This window comes from Siphateles boraxobius, unplaced genomic scaffold (genome assembly GCF_051911475.1).
Source record: "Siphateles boraxobius isolate OS27281-9 unplaced genomic scaffold, OSU_SipBor_1 30, whole genome shotgun sequence".
NCBI classification, from domain to species: domain Eukaryota; kingdom Metazoa; phylum Chordata; class Actinopteri; order Cypriniformes; family Leuciscidae; genus Siphateles; species Siphateles boraxobius.
The window spans coordinates 10780153-10801117 of record NW_027508920.1 but is presented as its reverse complement, the minus strand read 5'-3'; the positions used below and the strand labels follow the sequence as shown (position 1 = coordinate 10801117).

At 40.1% G+C, this 20965-nt stretch overlaps 1 protein-coding gene across 7 annotated transcripts in view; it reads right to left on the bottom strand.

Annotated features, from left to right (window-relative positions):
* Positions 1 to 2678: 2678 nt before the first annotated feature.
* Positions 2679 to 20965, bottom strand: part of drc9 (dynein regulatory complex subunit 9) — a 65913-nt gene continuing 47626 nt past the window's right edge. For 3 of the 7 annotated variants that reach the window (XM_077248237.1, XM_077248236.1, XM_077248234.1), the window contains 8 exons: positions 18714 to 18868; positions 18351 to 18479; positions 18172 to 18253; positions 15472 to 15633; positions 14708 to 14782; positions 10307 to 10438; positions 10087 to 10188; positions 2679 to 4983 (listed from right to left, as the gene is read on the bottom strand). In XM_077248237.1, the coding sequence (XP_077104352.1) occupies positions 4873 to 4983; positions 10087 to 10188; positions 10307 to 10438; positions 14708 to 14782; positions 15472 to 15633; positions 18172 to 18253; positions 18351 to 18479; positions 18714 to 18868 (948 nt within the window). In that variant the 3' untranslated portion in view covers positions 2679 to 4872. The remainder of the gene's footprint in view (positions 4984 to 10086; positions 10189 to 10306; positions 10439 to 14707; positions 14783 to 15471; positions 15634 to 18171; positions 18254 to 18350; positions 18480 to 18713; positions 18869 to 20965) is intronic. The other 4 variants (XM_077248238.1, XM_077248235.1, XM_077248239.1 and 1 more) reach the window with 3 other exon arrangements.

Here is a 20965-nt window from a genome sequence, read left to right as displayed (position 1 = left end):
TCCCCTAATCTTATTAAATGTAGAACTATGCTTCATCTTTCATTTTAAATTCTTAAATTTGATCAATAAATTCAATTAGAATAATATGACACTATAGGTGTCACAATTTTAGTGAACAAGGTTCACAAAAAACATCAGATAAAGTATTTAACAAGTATTTAATCAAACAAACTCATATAATACACAGGTAACATGGTAACAGCGTGTGATGCACAAAAAATAACCGACAATCAAGGCAGATAAACAAGGAACTTAAATACACTGATAACGAACTAAAAGACTAACAGGTAGATGCCATGGTGTTTCCGCGTCCAATGCCACCATGGGGATGGATAACGAACAGGCTACAGATGGGAAAAGAGCCCAGGGTGCAGACCTAGGGTTGATGAACGGCGCGACATTGAAAACATCAGCGGCCACGACGAAGCTGCCATGACAACCCTACGAGGTGGAACAGTCCATCCGGAGGGTTACGTCGGAACCAATACTGAGGACTGTCGCATTGACTGAGAGAGGGTGGAGCCAGACTGACCAACAGGGATGGAGAACAGTAGTGTAGCGGCAGACACACAAGTCCATGGCGAAGGCTCGGCAATGTCCAACCCAAGCGAAGCTGGCAGGTCGAGAGCCCGGTTACATCTCGAGCCCGATGGTTGACAGTGGAGCCGAGTGATGGAGGAGTGTCGGCGGAGGAGTTAGGGCGACAGGTCGAGGTGGAGTGGCGGGGACATCGGCCGGTGGCGGAGCAAGGGAATCCCCTCAGCCCAGTCAAGGGAGTCTCATTTGGAAGCGCCAGGTGAATCCCTGGCGTGGTGAGGAGGCAGAGGATGAATAGTGGGAGAGACAGGAGATGACGGAGACAGGGTTGAAAGTGGTGGAAGAGGGAGGGACCAACATGACAATCTCTAAGTCGTTGCGCGTCAAGTTCAAGGGTTACTCTTTTGGCATAAGTCGATGCGTACGGCCGTCTGCCAGGAGCTAGCTAGTTATTTTAGTAGATAAAGTATTAAATATGGATATTTTTCTTACATGAATGCATCACTTCACTTCAAAAGGCCTTTATTAACCCCTGAAAAAAGTACCTCAAAATCAACACCTTGTTTCATTACATCTATCTTTGAATGAATCCGCATTATTATTTTGTTTACATTTTCGTTGAATGAAAGGTTTAATGACTCACTCAAAGACAGTCCCTTGCCACCACCTAGTGGCGTAAAAGTGTAACTGTACTGAGTGAGGACCTGTCTAAAATGCGCAGAGACGAGCAATGCCAATGAAATATCAGCAGAAAGCCTCTCGTAAAGTGAGATTCGAGGATCGGAACTAACTGTTATATAACAATGGCCTAACTAGCTTATTGTCAGGTTTATGTTCTGTAATTATATAATGTGGACCCTTATTTTTGCATTATCTTCTGTTTAACCTACTCCATTTCGTTTCAACGCTCTGTTTAGTTTCGGTTTCATTTCTGAACATGTAATCGTTTTCATGCCTGCAGACCACAGCGTAACTTATTTATATAGCAATAAATAAATGGCGATACTACCGCATATCATTCTGTTGAGTCACTCAAAATTACCTCAAGGGAAATTCCTTCACTGACAGCCCTTCTTGTTTCTTATTGGCTACAATTGTGACATTAGGCTACTGACCTAATCACAGTCTTGCTCATCCCAAAATCCTAAATATCAAACCTGTTTGATATGATCGGGGCGGGTGATGTATGAGTATTTAAGTCCTGTTTAGTTCAGTTCAGTTGTTTTTTATTGTTGCGTTTAACTGGATTTGTTAATTTTAGAATTTTTCAGAATCTGAGTATTTTGGTTAGTTTGATTTTGTTTTCAATAAACACTGCTGCACTTAGATCCAGATTCATCCTTCCTTGCAACGAATGGTATCAATTCGCTAATAGTGAACTAGCCTACTATTCAACTGAGCGCTGTGAGCCAGTCTATTTGTCCAATGAGGGTTTCCAATAATGCAGGTGAAGGTCTCTGCGGGTTACTGTCTTTCCTTTTACACAACACAACAAGATTAAATGGAACACATTTTCTCATATGTATTGACTCGTTATTTCGTCGGACTCCATAAATGAAAAGCGTTTTAATGATATCTGGGTATCATTAAAAGTGAGCGTATGTTTGATTGTTCTTTTTAAACCCTTTAATTATGTTTTACCCGTTCAGATTAGGAAGCTATGCCGCTCAGAGGTCCTCGCATCTTCTGCGGCTCTCACGCTCACAATCTCGTCAGTTTTGTCACCAAACAGAGGTTTTTGACTAATATCTCAGACGGTCGGATTCACCCTTACTCAATCAGAGATACTTTTCTTTTAGTCCCCTTGAATTGCATACTCTTGAACTTAATTCAATAATTATACTTTAGTAGAGGTTTTGGCCCTATTATAGGTATGAGTTGACCAACAATACTTCCCTTATAATAGTTTGGATTGGCCAAGCCCGTGATTTCTCATGTACACAGAGGTGGAATAGACGTACCCGAATTTAGGTTGGTCAAGCAGCGCTTTTGCTGCCCTAAACGGAAAAACCCTGTCTCTACAAAACAAGTACACTTGAAGTAGTGACAAAGTACTAGCCGTCGCTAATCTGATGCAAATTTGTGGGAGCATACGAATCCAGTTAATCTACTTGGGAGAACAAACTTAGAGTAAATCAAAATAAAATCAAACATTTACAATTTATTGACCAGGTAATGAAGCAATAATTCAAAATCCAATTCATAAGAATAAAATCATCAGTTAATCATATCATAACAACAATTCAGAAATCGAGGAATTTGTAAAAGGTATTACCTGGCAACGAACACACAGTGGTTGTGTGGGGAGTCAGCCTACAGACTCCCCGAACCTTTTTGCCCATTTTCCTCATAAACCCAGATAATTCAATTTTCTTACCAAATGGTGGTGTCTGTCATTATAATTAGATTTGGTCTCCTAGTGAGGGGCTCACAACTGTGAGATCAGAATGGAAGATCTGGGGAGGGAACACCTTTGAGGGACACATTCCTTCTCATATTTTGTAACTTCTTTTAGCTTTTCATTGTGGTTGGGAGAATGAGACCATTTTACCAGGCGCACTGAGTCACTTTAAATGATACCAAAGATGCATAGTACACATTTAACATTTTATGGGTTTTCAGTGAGTTTCAGGTGAGCAGGAGAAGGGGGGAGAAGGGGGAGATTGTCCAAGTGAGGTGTGAGTTGCACCGTGTGCTGCGTCTTGGATGTAGCTGTTACATCATTATGCAAGGAAGGTTTCAAATGTTAATTCTCAGGAGAGCCTTTTGCTTCCACGAGGGGTGGCCCAGACTTTCTGGCACCCGCCTTACAGCGCTATTACTTACTAATCGTTAATCAGAGTCTCTTGTCAGTTAACGTTAGTTACTAAAATGTTAATATTGTGTTACTCTTTTGTTCCTATGTAAAGTATTCAGTAACGCTTCCTTTTACAGTCCTGTTCCCCATGTACATACTATGTACTTATAATAGTAATTACAATAACTGGGTAATAACTAGGTACTAACCCTGAACCTACCCCTAAACCTAACCTTAACCCATGTACTTACCTTATATTACCCATTACTTTCTTAGGCAAGTACACTGTAAGTACACGTAAGTTAGCGCACTGTAAAATTAAGCATTATTACCCAGTACTTTCATAGGTAAGTACACTGTAAGTACACGTAAGTTAACGTACTGTAACAGGAAGCATTTCCAAGTATTCTAAAGTGTTACCACAAGGACAAGTACTCATAAAATTGTACTTTAAAATAATACTTTCAGGTGCTAACACAAAACTTTACAAAACTTGCTGATTAAATCTATTATTAAATTAGTTCTTTGTCAATCTGCACTTTTTATAGATTTGCAAATGAGTAACTTAAAAATGCAACATGCGTGCATAAAATCAAGATGTTTAATTATTATTTACCCTGAAAACGTAGACTTTTTTTGTTAATTTATTGACACCATTAACCAAAAACCAGAACCGGAGGAAATATCATAGCCTGTAGGGGCTTTCGAGTAAAAAACAACAACTTGAAAACAATACATGGATCATTCAGCTTCATTTATGAAGTGACTAGTACACTAATTGTGTGTATGGCACAGTGCAGTCACTATCTTTGTGACGTCATATCAGCTAATGCCGCGCATCTGTTCTTCACGAGCAGTAAAATGCTTCGACACTCACAATTGATTGTTTTCTCTTCATCTCCTCACAAGATTGCGGATTAGTTTCACAGTAGGAATTTGAGTTGAACCCGCAAATATAGTCTAATATATAGTTTAAAAAACGCTGTGCTCCCATTGAAAACAATTGGAAAAATATGGCAGCCACGTGAAAAAAACGCTTTGGTGGACACAGGGCCCAAATACAGAACACTGAGAATTTAGAATGGAATTTCATGTATCAGGTCAGTGTACATGCACAATATTTACATTACTTTTAAGAGTATCTTAGACTGTGTGTGAGATGCAACAGTAGGCGATATAACTGAGCATACTGGGGCAGGGTTTGTTTGCTAGGGTGGGCCAACCTTATAATAAGGCTGGCCTTGATTCAAGTACTATTGATGTACTATTCAAGTACTATTGTTTGTCTTCTTAATAAAGAGATTTTTTTAATTTAAAGCCACATCTCTCTAACTGTTAGTACTAACATGGGTGACCTTTTAGTGTTAGTTTTCACCTATAATCCAGTTAGTATCCCCTCGTCTCATAAACCATCTCTCAAAACAAATGACGTAAAACTCTTAAAATTACATTTCTGATCATCAAACTGTCACTTTGCTGATGTTCTGGCAATGACTTTAATTGTCTATTGTTTGTTTAAATGTATATTGTGACAGTCATCATTTCTTCTTCTTTTTGCCTTTTTTGCCACCTTTAGACTTGGATTTGGTTGCTTTCTTAGGTGAACCCAGTCCTCTGCGTACGAGAGTCCCCCTCCACCAGGCCTGGATCTGAAAAGAGATACATGAAACAAAAGAAAATTAAGTATATTAGCGATTGGTCATACCCATGTTTTAAAATTTTCTTACCCATATTCCAAATGTGTGGATGATTCTGTTTTTGCCTAGCACCAAAAGTGAGTAGGTAACTATTGTGGCTAAGTTTTGTTTTTCTTTATTATTATTAGTTTTCTGATTGAAGTATAAATGCTTTTTGAAATGTTCAAAGCATTGTTGTGTAACATGCCAACAGCTTAATGTGCTGACATGAAATGTTCTATCTTTACTTACCACAAAAGGATTGGACTGAATTCAGAATTTAAAAAAAGAAAGCCTTAAAATGAGCTGGAATTTGAGTGGAATGGCAAAAATAGGAAATAATAAAAATAGAAAAACACTTTACTGAAGTAAGGAAATATTAGCAAAATAAGACAAAAAAAATTAATTAGTCTAAAGGCTTGTTTACCCCATGAACGGTAACGTCTTGGTTACGTATGTAACGTATGCCACGTATGTTACCCTCGTTCCCTGAAGGAGGGAGCGGAGACGTAGTCGACGTGTTGACTGATTGGGACCACGCTTAGGGAGGCTGTCATCCTCGAGTACTGTTACAATGAGCCAATGAACATTGGCACGCAAAATCTGCATCTCACACTCCGCCCCGCGGCGCGGGTATAAATACGCAATGGGATGTACGCACCAGTTGTTTTTTGCTGAGGAGCTGACCAGAGCCCAGAGTCAGCGGTGGTCAAGCAATAGTGGCGACGGGACTACGTCTCTGTTCTCTCCTTTAGGGAACGAGGGTTACATACGAGGGGGAGACTCAACCGGACAGAGGGAAGACACGGGCTCACTGCAGGGAGCTGCACCATGGAAGAATACACATTGGATTGCCGTAGGGATCACAACATATAGACCCAGCCTAACACAGGTTTAACCAGTGCATACGAGTGATAGGCATGGCTTCGGACATTCCGCCACGTCCGTATGGAGGAACTCGACGGGGTTTGGCTAATAAGGGGAACTCGCTGGAGCAAGAAATGCGAACGTATCCATTCCATTGGAGGGAAATGGCGCAGCATGCCGACACTTCGAACCGGGCTTACAGTGAAACTGGCATCATGTGAAGGGAGCCCACGGGAAGCAACGGTTCGACACATAGGCTAGTTTTTCTCTAGCGAACGTACTAGGTGTTGCCCAGCCCCCAACTCTATTTGTCATCTGTTCAGCAAGGCACTCTTTGTCAATGCCTAGGAGGGAGCAATGCACTCACTTAGGAAGAGCTCACCACCCAGCTGGGCACGTGCAATTTTGGAAACTTTCTTCACCAAGATGAAGGCAACCACATATAGTGGCCAACCCTTGCTTGGAAACAGCCTTCCCTTCTGCTGATCTCCGGAACAACCCTTCATGAACCCGATACGTCATCAGTCGTCGACAATGGCTCTGACGTTAAGGAACCCACGAGTTTTTACAGGATTTCTCCATGACAACGACTGACAATGAGCGCCGTTGCTCTTAACTTTGAGGAAATATGATGATTATAATGTTCCTTCCTCGAAATGTATGTCATTTGTCTTTTGTTTCGGAAAGGTAATTCATTATACAATTTCTTAATTTAAATTACTATATTATGATTATAAGAGTAAATAAAGTGCATGGTGGTGTCATCTGGGGCTAAATTTAAATGTTTAACTGTTTGAGAAGCCATCTCACCGGTGATTCGCGTTGCATTCTGTGAACTTTCTCGTAGCCCGCCGTTCGGGGTGTGCCTCTGAAAAATCTCTGTTTTGAGGTTCTATGTAGCCCTACCCCTTTGCCCTACCCCTCTATCACAACAAGAATCGGGACACACTACCCCTAGACATGAACGCGCAAAACGGAGGGGTAGGGCCAAGGGGTAGGGGCAAGGGATGAATTGGGATTGAGCCTTGTTCTAGGAGCCATTGGCCTGGAGAATCAAAAGGTCTGTTACAGACTGAGGGTTTGGCGGCAGGCCAGGGTGCTTTCACACGGAGCGTGCAGCTCGGCCACCTAGGGATTTGGCCGTAAAGTCAGTGCTGAAGCGGTCTTCATATGGAGGAAGCCAAGCAACTGCGTCTACCATACGCCCCAGGAGCCTCTGAAGAGTTTCAGTGGGATCCTTTCTCACTCCTATGCAGCACAAACCATCTACATACTCTTTTTTCAGAGATGCGGTGGACTGAATCCATCTCCAAACTAGAAAAGAGATCCTCAGCTCGTGGACGAGTTTACTCTGTCCCAGTTGACCTGAGGAACCAACTGGCTATGAGCACTTGATACTTTGTACTGATACTTCACACCTTTCAAACGCATGAATACAGAATGGCCTGTGGTGTGGAAGGATAGAGATCTGAAGTACATGTCCCTCAGGTTGAACGCTGCAGACCAATCTTGGGGACGGAGTATTTGGAAATGCAACTCTGTGAAACAAATTGAACGGAGGCTTTCGAAAAAAGGGCCCGTCTCAATTAACACAGGACCAAGATGGTCGTGACCCACCTCTCTAGGGTACAATGAAGTACAGGCTTATAGAAGTCAGCCTTCATATCGGGTGGAGGGAGCGGCCGCATTGAAAAGCATTTTTGGCTTTCACGAACCGGGCCAGGGGACCACAGACGTACCTAAGGTGAGGCAGCGAGGTGGAGGACAGGGACCCGGACCGGAAGGCCCAAAGCAGGGTCTGAGTGTGGTGCACAACACTTACCTTTCTCCACGAGGCGGCCAGGGATGTGTGAGAAGGCAGATGACCGGGTCCTCGAACCACGCCCAGCTGCCGTGCTGGCGAACAAGAGGGGGCTGAGGGATGCAAGGCTTTACAGGGTCGCACACCGCCAGACTTGTCCTCTTGGGACCCTGGAACAGAAGAATTTGCTCTTCCTTTGAAGTGTGGATTCCGCTCCCTCTGCTTTTTTGGGAGCCAGCGGTGGAACAGACACACACACAAACGAAGACTCCCCGCTCAGGAATGCTTTCGCTGTCGCTTGTCAGCTGGCTTGGCAGCAATGGAGCGGGCTGGACGTCCCTACTGCAGCCTCGCCAGCCAGTTTCAGCATAGCTGACAATCCTGGATCCAGCTCGGGCAACGTTACACTCCCAGAGGGAGATAACGTAGCAGAGTCGTCATCTCCAGAGGCCAGCTCACCCTCCGATGCTGCTATCGACATTCTATCCTCTGGGGGAACCCCAGTTGAAACAGCTGATCGGTCCATTACAGAGGGACCAGCACGTTCAACAGGAAATTCCACTGGCTGCGTTGGAATGGAGGAGTGAGGAGCCCACAGGGAATGGTTACCGGGCGAGACATCCATCACTATCCTCCAAGCACCCATCCCACACGGCAACCGGGGCTAGGGCACGGTAATGGGGACTCCAGCTTCGCGGACGAAGGCGAGTCTCGATCTCAACACCGCAACAGTCATATTCCCGCAATAGGAACATGAACTCTCCACAAAAGCTGCTTTAGCGTGCTGTAAGCCAAAACACATGATGCAACAATTGTGACTGTCAGAGAGGAACAGGGAACGACCGCATCCAGAAACGCATGGATGGAATGACATCTTGAAAAAGACGCAAACGCACCCGCGTTGCTCTTTCAGGAAATGAAAAAAAATCTCACCAGTGCCGAAGCACACAGGGGAATGATCGCGGCAACACTGACAGTGATGGTGCAGCCTGTACCAGTGTAGCACGCCCTTTCTTCGCCCTCAACCGGCCGTCAGACAAATAAACACAATTTTTACACAGAATTGTGATGCTGTTAAAACAGCAGTTTCCGGGCCTCCAACTACACCTCAGTCTTCCACCCCTTCCGCCTGGGTCTCTATGTCTTCCAGCTTAGCCTCCGTCAGTAGGTTCACAGGATCCACATGGACCATCCACCAGTGCTCCAACTTGGCCACTCCCTCCTTCAGTTCTACCATGGAATCACTCTTTGCCAGCTAATCTAGATAATAATTATTAAATAAATGCTTTTCTCCAAAACACGCTGGCCATAATTATTGGCTCCCTGTTATGAATTACTTTTTGCAACCTCCTTTTGCTAAGATAACAGCTCTGTTTTCTTCTATATTGCCTGATGAGTTTGGAGAACAACTGACAAGAGATCAGAGACCATTCCTCCATACAGAATCTCTCCAGATCCTTCAGATTCACAAGTTCATGTTGGTGCTTCTCTTCAGTTCACCCTACTAATTTTCTATAGGGTTCAGTTTAGGGGACTGGGCCGGTCATGGCAGAAGCTTAATTTTTTGCTCAGTTATGAAATTATACAGTAGGCCTAGGCTATTGGCTATTTACTTGTAATTTAGCTGCAATGATGTAAAAACGTTATAAGCCATCAAACGCAGTAGGCTACTTTATTATTTTAAAGTGCAGAGGCCGTGAGTCCAGAGATCCTCTGCCTGAGTGGTATTTACGACAGTAACGTTAAATACAAGCACTCTACAGCGACTCTAAAGGTCGCTGTTTGACAAAAACGGAATTCCTGCATGGTGTGCCTTTAACTGAGGCGCTACAGCGATCTGTCACGACACATTAAAGAGCCACAAAACGGTATTTATTGTTAAAATTTATTTAAAAAATTACCAAATTTGAAAGTTGAGAATTTGTTTCACATCAAAAGTAACCTGCTCTGTCCTGTCTGTCAGCGCGTTTTCAGTGTCCTCTTTGCTCCGCGATGTATTTTTAATGCGTGAGAACATGGTTTGGCATGAGAGCGGCATGGCTTGTCAGACATGTCAACAGTAACTAAAGGGGGCGGGTCTTTGCAAATGGTCAATTGTGTTTGCTCTTACATGCCTATACCTCAATTCAAATTAAACTCAAATTTAATTAAATTGGAATTCTAATTTAAATTCGGAATGATACTCATTGAAGTTGCACACAATTGACTCCACAAACAATTTAATGAAGTTGCTGAAAAAAACACAACTTCAACAAAGTGCATATAGGTATCAGTTCCATTAAGCCCCGAAAATACCAGATTTGGTAACAGCATCATCTGCTTCAAAAGTAATGACTTAATAAAATGATACATCTTCTCATAGCCATTATCCTTTTACCTACTTTTCCTGGAATGAAGCTATACGTTACCTTAGTTGCCGCATCTCTCTCCTTCTGCTCTTTCTCCAGCTGTGCACGCAAACGTTCCTTCTCCATCCTGTCTTCAATGATAACCTCTTGCATGTCTCTGCACTGAGGTATAAAAAGTTTTTTGCAGCTTATTGATACTGACTCTTTCAAAAGGAATTTTAAAATGAATGCAAATCAGGTTACATTTAACATGTAACACAAATGCTTTTCATATAACAACCTTTTTGGACAGCTCTTGAATTCGTGCCAGGCTGTTGTTTCTTTTATTCTTTAAAGCAGTGATCTCTTGCTCCTTCTCCTCCATGTCTTTTTCATACCGCTGGATCCAAAACTGGAACTTTTCCCCTAAGTTCTTTTAGGCACAAACAGTTCAGCGACATCAATTAATCCTGATGTATTTGCATCAGAATAGGCTTAATTAAAGGGCTTTCAAACAGAACTCCAAGCATAACCAACAGGACACTTTAGTCAGCCAGCTTCATTACCGAAGTTTCAGTGGTCCGCAGCAATTCTTAACATTCTGGGATGCGTTTTCCAAAAGCATCATTAGCCAACAATGGTTGCAAGCAGTGCTTTAAGTGGGCCGGTACGCGCCGGTACTCAGTACCGCCACTTCCAAATATAGCTCTTGAGCGTACCGCCACCTCACCGTGCACCCAGAACGTGCTTTTAGCGTACCGGTACGCTCATTTGCACATCTGTTTTAATCCTTTGGCTGTGCTGCCGCTTTTCAGAGCGCCCTTCACAATGTACGCTTCCTAATTCGTCCCACCGAGAGCAGAGACTACATTACCCATACACCCTTGAGTTTTACAAGTGGAAAGCGCATGCGTTGCTTTTGCCGCTGTCAGTGTCAACCAACGTGGTCCCAAGAGGAGGACATTCTAAAACGCTTAATGTGAAAAACACTTAACGTGGCTTACTGTACTAAGACAGTGATATCGAAAGACCAAACTCGGTACACATCATATTAATAAACCATACTATCAATAAAAAAATCAGATGAGCCCAGAATATGAACGCAACGCGTTTAATTACACATTAAGCCTTTTCCTCCCATAGAAAATCGTTATAAGAAAACGCTTAACGTGGCACTGTAGGCTACTAAGGCAGTGATATTAAAAGCCACGTTAAGCGTTTTCTTATAACGGTTTTCTATGGGAAGAAAATTCTTAACATGTAATTAAACCTGTTGCGTTCATATTTTGGACTCATCTTATTTGTTGTACATAGTATGGTTTATTAATATGATGTGTACTGAGTTTGGTCTTTTAATATCACTGTCTTAGTACAGTAAGCTCGTTTAAGCGTTTTCTTATAACGGTTTTCTATGGGAAGAAAATGCTTAACGTGTAATTAAACGCGTTGCGTTCATATTTTGGACTCATCTTCTTTTTTTATACATAGTATGGTTTATTAATATGATGTGTACTGAGTTTGGTCTTTTAATATCACTGTCTTAGTACAGTAAGCCACGTTAAGCGTTTTCTTATAACGGTTTTCTATGGGAAGAAAATGCTTAACGTGTAATTAAACGCGCTGCGTTCATATTCTGGGCTCATCTTATTTTTTTATACATAGTATGGTTTATTAATATGATGTGTACTGAGTTTGGTCTTTTAATATCACTGTCTTAGTGCAGTAAGTTTTAGAATGTCCCCGGAGAGGGAGTGTGAAACGCGCAACCATAGCTGCTCAGTTAAAATACAAATACAATGAACACTATGGTTATTATGTTTTATAATTTATTTTATGTACATTTTGTTCAACATTTTTTCAATACCCTTTTGCACATTTTATTTATGTTCAGTAGCTCTTTCTACTGTAGCTCTTTCTAAGGGTATTTTTTCCAATACCCTTTTGCACATTTTATTTAAGTTCAGTAGCTCTTTCTACTGTAGCTCTTTCTAAGGGTATTTTTTCAATACCCTTTTGCACATTTTATTTATGTTCAGTAGCTCTTTCTAGCTCAAGCAGATCCATAAACTATTAAAAGGATTTATTATTTTTTATAAGGCCATCTGTTGACTGCTGTATATAAAAGTCAGCAAAAAAAATAAAAATAATTAATAATAATAATAGAGTACCGGCACCTCTTTTGGGCCACTTAAAGCACTGGTTGCAAGTTAACAACATATTTCAACGATTTGACGTTTACCATGAGCTGAGTCCAAAATTGGATGCTGTCTAGTAGGGATATTGGTTTGAAACTTACTTCACGACCATTAATAATGTACTTTCTATGTAGTATGAATATGGGTAGTTTGGATGAAATTCTGACTTAATACATTCGCCATGTTTTTACTGTCACATTAACTACCAGCATCAGTTGCGTGGCTTCATGGCCATTCACAACTAATTGGACAGTACAGTGTTTATCACATGTGCACTTCAGAATCTCACTGGAAGTCAAGTCATACAGTAGGTGATCTGGGCACTTGTGGCCTACTGTTTTATGAGTATTATGAACAAGAATGTACCAAATACGTCTTACATTCTGTTTTTCGCCTACTATAAAGTAGGGACGTATAGACATTAGGACGCAGGGATAGTTCAAAATAACATTTGCAAACAGCATAGTAAAGTCGTGTGGTTGGAACAACAACTCTCGAACTGTGGTTAGAAGCATAGTTATTCATTATCAGGAGCACAATAACGAGGGGAGGTTAGAATGATTTCAGGGGGCCTTATCAGAGAGGGCAAATTGAACAAAAATGAACATTAATTGCCATCTTGAACTAAATAGCAGAAGTTATTATTCCATCACATGCAGTGGTTAAAGTGGGATTTGGTAGGTGGGGGAACCCTCAAATTTTGTGTAGGTGCAAAAGGGAAAAATGACTCACCGTGGGACAACATATTGAGTATCGTGATATAGCAATACTTTTTGGGACAAGAGTGTCACTGTGGCACCACATATCAGAATACTTATTTACTTGATATTTTAATGGTTTTATTTTGGTCCATCAACACTGATATGATGACGATACTATGTTAAAATTGCTGAACAATGGGCCCAAAATTGAGCCCTGGCATTGTAGCCACATAAGCCCACATTAGCCCCCCAAAGCCATGTGCATTTAAATGTGAGGTAGTTAGGGGGGTTCGGGGGCATACTCCCTCGAGGAAATTTTTATTTCTCTGACCTACATATGTGCAATTTAAGATTTTTGAAGGCCAAAAAAATAGATAATAAATAGCTTTAAAACCATGAGAGGGGGCATTAGATTATTTGTCAATACCTGCTCTCTCATCTTAATCTTTCTTTTTCTCTCAGTCCTCTTATCCTGCCGTATTTCTTCCCCTCCTAAAGCTGAACTTTGACTGATAGTATTTTCATTTTTGTCTGTGCCAGTGAACAAAGTAAACATAGGCTCAATTGATGAGTTTTATGAATCATTTTCTTAGATAAGTTAATTTACTCAAGGCTACCAGATCAGCATTGCCAATAGGAACCTTCTACAAGCTTTGGAATTTGAAAATTAATTTTAAATAATACAAATTATAGGCTACATTTAACGCAGTTAGTGGGATTGGCAGACGTTCCCTTAGGCATGCGTTGTGGAAACGCGTCAAAGTATTCTCAGGTATAAATATGCAGCATTAATGCACGGTGATTTTGAACGAATATTTAATGTCGATAATGGTTACATAATATTAAAACTAATCCTGCTATTGATATCTTTGTAAGACTGCCAACACTATAGAACAGTGGCAAGGGAAAACAATGTCCGGCGAAATTTCGAACATTAAACTAACTTTACCGCGCTCAACCACCGTGAGTGCATTTCACGCACTTATAATCACTCGCGTTCAGCGGGGAGGAAGGGAGGTTGGTCGCCCAGTCGGTCCATCTCGGGACCAGCGAGATTCGTTGAGATTAATGAATCTATTTATTTAATAATTTATTTGAGGTTCCGGAACGCAGTTCCGGACCGTTCCGGCCCACTTTAACCCCTGATCACATGTGCATGACGTCATTAACAGCAGTCCTATAATGTTGAACCAAGATAGTTCAAACGACACAATTACTAAGACTGCATTTACACTGCAGGTCATGATGCCGAATTCCGATTTGTTGACTATTTTCTATTTTTTTTGATGACCAGCTTTCATCTTCTTTAAAAAATGACACATATCCGATATCTGCATTTACGAAACTACCCAAGGTAGACATACTGATCCAGAAAAAGGAAGTAAAAACGGTGCGATTTGCAATCGATGCGGAGGAAATTACAATACAAGTTTTGCTTTCCACGCCATCTTTAAAAATCATCAATACATTGAGTTGAGCCTTCGTCCTCCATTGCACCATTGAAAAGATTTATGTGATCGCAGTTGGTGACCACCTGAGTTGACGTTATTTGCCATCATCGCTTTTTCAATTATGTATGACTCGCATTGACAGGGGAATACCCTGAAGACCTTGATTAACTTGATTAGACTTGGAGCTAAACTCTGTAGGACAGTGGCCCTTCAGGAGCAAGACTGCACACCTTACTCTATACCAATTGGGGTACAATCAGTTCTTAGAGGTGCACATCCCTGGAAGTACAAATCTAGTTTGTTTTACAACACTTGATGAATTACGTTACATAAAATTAAGTTGTGCTTCACTCACTGCATGTTGTCTTTTTAGGAAGATCTCCATCTCCATGTGAACATTCTTTTCCTCCTCAGTACTCTCTTGCAGCATCTGAGAGTGCAACCAAAAGTGGAAGTTGTAAATCAAAATATGATGGTATGTGGGTTTTACAGTATGTTTGGGTATCAGAATAATTGGAATTTTAATTATAAACTTGTTGATTGGAAACTGAATTTATAAAAGTCCTGACTTCTGTCACTTGACCATATTGATGTAAAAATGACCAAAATGGCAATGGCAGTTAAAATAGTTGGGTAGCTACCCAAAACACCATTGTTCCTAAATGTAATTTCTTTGTTCCTCAATATTTAGTAAAAGCATAAAGAGGTGTAGCTCAAATGCACTACCAGTTGAGCTACATTCAACCACACATGCACAGCTACAACACTGCATAAAAATTATTAATTAAATGTTGGCTTGTCTGACAGTTTAAAAAGTTACAGTGGTAGCACTTTATTTTACAGTCCTGTTACGCATATACATACTATGTACTATGTAGATACTATGTACACACATGATAAATACTTCAGTGCTTTTTATCCATAAAATGAAAATCAGTAGGGTCAGATGTTGTCTGTACATCAACATTCTTCATTTGTGTTACAACTTAAAATGTTGGATAACTATTTTGGGTTGTCACTAGGACTTTGATAAGCAGTTGCCTGCTATAGTGTTATGTGGTTTCTAGTACACAAAATTATGCAACATAGAGGTTGCAGAACAAGTTGTCAAACACATACCCCAACTTCATCTTCCAGTTCTTTCTCTTTGTGACTGTTGAGTTTCAGCCCTTGGCAGACTAGCTGTTCGGCACAGCTCTTCACAAATTTCTCTTTTCGGTTTGTCCTCACCCTCATGTTCTGTACCTGCTTCCTTAGGTAGTTCAACAACTCCTCAAGCCTCTGGGAAGAATATTTTTATTTCAGCCAGACTGCAAGCCACATGTGTATTTGTCCAGCATTATAGACCAAAGTTCAAAAGTAAAGATGATGCAGTACTTTTGTGTATTAGCTTTTGTTAACAATTAGGATTCTTTGCATTGTGACATTAGCTATGTTTCCATCCAAAGGTTGTGAATTTAACAATTTAACAAACTTGTGCTTTCTGATGAACTGACACTAAATATCATTACCTAGTTATGGCATGAAACTCTAGATGGCGCAGGCTGATAGGTCCATCTCATTTGGTAGCGAACACATTATTATAGCAAAGCTGATTGGTTGTTGTTGCATCAGCGGTCAATGAGCTGTGGCTCAACATTCAAACAAAATGGTAGTGCTGCTGTTTGCAGTCTGCAGCGCGCTTTCAGAACAAATCTGGAATCAACATCTAAGATAAATGATTGATGTTTTATTCCACATCTCTGTGCATATTGTGTGGTCTGGTTATTAATTCCTAAATGGAGCCATCTTTACAAGTTTTAAACTAGCTTTATGTTAGAAATGTTTTAAACTAGTGTAATGTCAACATTTGCACGAGTGAATCACTGAAGTATATAGCAGCAGTGTTTACTGTATGCAGCAGTAGCGGTCTTTTTTATTTCATCGCTGTTTTATACGTGTTAGCATGGATATGAAAAATGTTAAAGTGATATAAGCATTTGCGCTTTAAACAACGTTCGTAGATTTAGCTGCGGAAGTTTATTGACAACGCATTAATTTATTTCCCAGAGCAATGTTTTTATTAGCAATGCTAAATGTGTGTGGTTGATTCAGATGCCCGAGTCACACTAAAAGAACAATCAATGCAGTTAAACTAAGCCTCTGTTTATAGTCTTGTGGAGTGATTTACTAAGTATAAGTTGGAGCGTTATGCATTTGTTTCTATAAAGGAGCAAATGGTCTATTGTTTGTATCTCTGTGAGTATATATGCTGTCTAAGCTATGGATGAGGAGGTTAAAGTAAAAAAAAGGACGTTAATTTATTTCAAGGGTAATGTTTTCATTAGCTATGCTTAACATGTTGATGCAGCGTCCGAGCAAGCTTCTGTCATTCATTATCACCCCTATGACTTTTCATTGATCAAATAAGACCACAAGGGTTTTGTAATGATTATCAAATGACTTATTAATGATACTTGCTCAAGGGGGTTGCTGGGTTCCAATCTCTATCAGCTTGTCTGTGTCATCATGAAGAGGGCTCTGCCATTTTCTGTTGTTTCCTGCTTTGGTCAGGGGAGGGGGGGGGGGGGGGGGGGGGGTGTTCACAGCAATGTCTGTGAATGTATTGGCAGTAGGAGGTCTTGGTACTTGCACTGCAGCAACGTAGCAGATCTATTCTGCCAAAACCATACATTTGCATTGCTATATCCATTACCATGCCAATCTCTATTTTTACTTTACCAATCTCCCGAGAGTTGTCATGACAGAATTACCTAGTTCTGGCATGGAACTCTATATGGTGCAGGCTGATAGGTCTAATTCATTTGGTAGCATGTAGGGCTGCACGATTAATCACAATTTCCATGTATTCGCACTTAAATCGAGATGGTTTATCGCAATTTTGCAATCGCAAAGGCTGCGATTATTTTTGCGATTATATATTGTCATTGATGTACAGCTCTGTAAATGCTGCTCTATCTGTGAGAATCATTTATAACATGCTTTTGAAAAAGCAACACATGTCAAACAGTTTTCCAAACATGAGAAGCATTTAATAACCTCTTGTCCAACAAAAGACATTTAATAACATGCTTTTACACCAAACTCACTTCATAACGACAGTTGAGCATCCTTCTATGAGATGTGGCTTCTTACACAAAATAAGGCAGTTGTGTGTTTATTGGTCATGTTTAATAGATCAAAGCATTTCAATCTCCTGTGGATTTTCTGAAATTTTGGGCGTTATCTACTTCTGTGGCAGGGCATATTTGGCATGTCTGCACGAGAGCGCCCTCTGGTGTTCAGATGGAGCAGCATTTACTACCGATCAGCCCCACTGCACTGACAAGCTGCGCATAAAATAATCACAGACTTTGCCAAATCGCGTGCGGTTTCAGTGCGATTAATTGTGCAGCCCTACTAGCGAGTACAGCCAATGAGCTGCGGCTAAACATTCAAACAAATATCGGTAGTGTTGCTCTTAGTAGTCTGCAGCGCACTTTCAGAAACCCTCCACCTTTCACAGCTCCACCTGTATAGATCTGCTATGAGGTTAATTAATGTATGTTACATATGCAGCAGGAGCAGCATGACTTATGCGCATTTTTAGAATTTATGCGCATCTTGGCATTTTCATCCAGCAGGTTTTGATACAACATCCCAAAATGTGCATTAAAAATAGGTGGACGGAAACATAGCTTTTGTTGTCATGAAAGTTAATGCTTAACAAACACCAGTGAAATAGGCACAGTAAAATTAGGAACATTATGTTAACAGTGTTCAAGTCAAATTAAATATGAATTAATAAAATACTTTATATTGTAAAATTACAATGATTACCTCGCACTCCTCTGTTTTTTGCTTGCGAATGTCAAGTAACTGTTTTTGCAGTGCTTTAATCCTGAGACGACCCTCTTCCTCCCTACAGTTTGTGTAAAATGTGGCCTATGTTCACTGTTTAAGGCTACATACAATACATGATATTTTGGGGTAAATAATTTTTCAGTTCATGTTATGACCTGTTTATTATGTCCAGAAGTTGGACTTTCTTCTTCCGGTCCTCTCCTACTGCAGACAAGAGACTTTGAAATGTGTTTTTCTTCTGCAGCTCGACCATTAACTCATTTATCACGTCTGACATAAACTGCCTATGGGATCAAAGATGATGTTGAAATGGTTTATGAAACATTAAGAAATGTTCAAATCAGTAAAGAAATATACAATGATACATATATAAATTTTCAGTAACAGTAAATAAATATACAATTTTCAACTTTAAAAATTAAAAGCTATAGCTAAAACTCTTAATTACATATAATGCATCCCTATAACATTTAGATAAAATATAACACCGTATACTTTAGAGAAGTGTGCACGCATACCTGTCTCTCTGCACTTTGGCCAAGTTGTCAGGAGTAAGTAGACTCTCCTGAATACTTATTTGCTTTTGGGATTTGTGTAATTCTCCTGTGAAATCAGACAAACTGCTCCCAGCCATCAGTCGAGCTGTTTTTAGATGTAGTTCGGTCCTTTGCTGCTAAATACAGAGTTATACAGAGAAAAACATGATTGGGAGATAAAACAGCAATGATGGCATGCGGACAATGAGATGTTATAACTATTGTGTGGTGAGCTGGCAATAAAACCAAACAAGGAACTCCATATTTTGTACTCGATCAATACACTTGACTTCAAATTACATAAGAGGACTGTCTAATTTAAATGTGCAATAAGTTGGATAAATCTCATGAAATTTCTCAAGAACATGTCTAGGTCAAAATCATAATAAATAAATAATTTTCATGACAATTTAACACATTTTACCACCAATAGTTGCAGTACTGCTTGCTGTAATTGTGATATATTACATAAATTACTTTATTTTCTATGGGGTAAAATGTGACCTGGACATATTTTTGTAAAATGTATCCAGTCACTTAGTTATACAACTATTATAAAAAAGTCTAAGAATGAACAAATAGAGAAAATTATTTACAGACAAGTTGACTGGGGGATACAAACAAGGGAACAACAAAGGTTGCATCAAAAATATTAAGTTGAAATCTAATTCAAAGTTTATCTAACAATTCTGTTGCTACTTTAACAACTTTGTTGATTAAAAAATAGCAGACTAAAATTTTAAACACAATTTTGATTTGTTGCTTCTTTAAACCAGTGCCGAGGCCAGAAATTTTAAAGTGAGTGGACCTTGGTGAAATAGGGTGGACCAATGCCTATACTCTCAAATCATTTTAAAATACATGGGATATAAATAATTAGAAATTTTAGATTAGATTATTTGTGATTTATTGTCAGCTAACAGTTTCATTAAAAAAAAAAAAACACAACAGAATAAAAACAATAAATTAATATAAATAATCATAGGTGGAGCATGTGTTGGGCTGGGCGAGGCTTAGCCTTCCCCTGGCAACAGACTTGAGACTAGTGTGGAATCGTCTCAGTCAAACCACTGTCTGCTGCCGCTTTGGATTGGTTTTAGAGGGAAAAGCGTAATAATAGCATATTGGCAGTTTGGCAAAAGGTCCTGTGCGTATCTGTGCTTGTGCTCTGGTCCTGTGCGTATCTGTGATTGTGCTCTGGAGAACTCAAAAGGTTTCCATTTATAGGGTGACCATATTTTAGTTTTCAGAAAAGAGGACGGGGTGACGTGGCCAAGGGGTTTGGGGGCGTGGTTGGGAGGTGAATCCATCAAAAAATATTTGACAAATGCATTCACAACCTTGCAACTATGTTATTGTACTTTAATACATAAAGTAATACATACTTTCCATTCAACGTTTTGCCCGCAACAATAGAATAATATATATATATATATATATATATATATATATATATATATATATATATATATATATATATATATATATATATATAGTTTAGCTTTTAACACTGTTTCTTTTCATGGCCATAGGTTAAAATAAAATAAAAATTCTACTACACCATTTCAGTAAAAAAATATTTCAACCCTCCTGATGTTCTCTTGTATACTTTCCTTATGTGGGCTTCTAGGTCGCTATATAGCAACTTTGACACTGACACGTACGTACCAGCTTTGCAGGTCATGCATTCTGCTTTACACGGATCCCGACCGAAACGAAAACACGGGAATTGCCTTTGTAAATCATCTGTGAATTTACATTTGGGCTTTTTTTTACGCTGTTCAGGAGCCATGTACCTGTTGATAAGCAAGCGCTGCGCTGTCTCTCTCTTGTGCTCATGTGGTGCTGAGCGTAATGACTGAGATGCAGTTTGACCAATGTTTGCGTTACGTACATGACCAACTGACCAATAGTGGCGTGCGAGAAGGCGGGACCTCAAGCAATGCAAAAACGGCAACTGTGAAAAGCAAAAGCCGAATCCCTGACATTTCGGTTGATCTAGAATTTTTTTTAGGTCCAAAAAGAGGACATGTCCGGGAAAAAGAGGACGTATGGTCACACTACCATTTACAACGTGTTTTTGCAATGTTGAGCAATGTAATTGCCAGTCAGAGGTGTTTAAGTTAGAAATTACTCACCACTCAAAACGCCAGAGTTTTATGTTCAGTGCTGAGTTCTGCATGCTCACAAATCCTCTCATAACAAATAAATCATAGACATTATGATTAATTGTG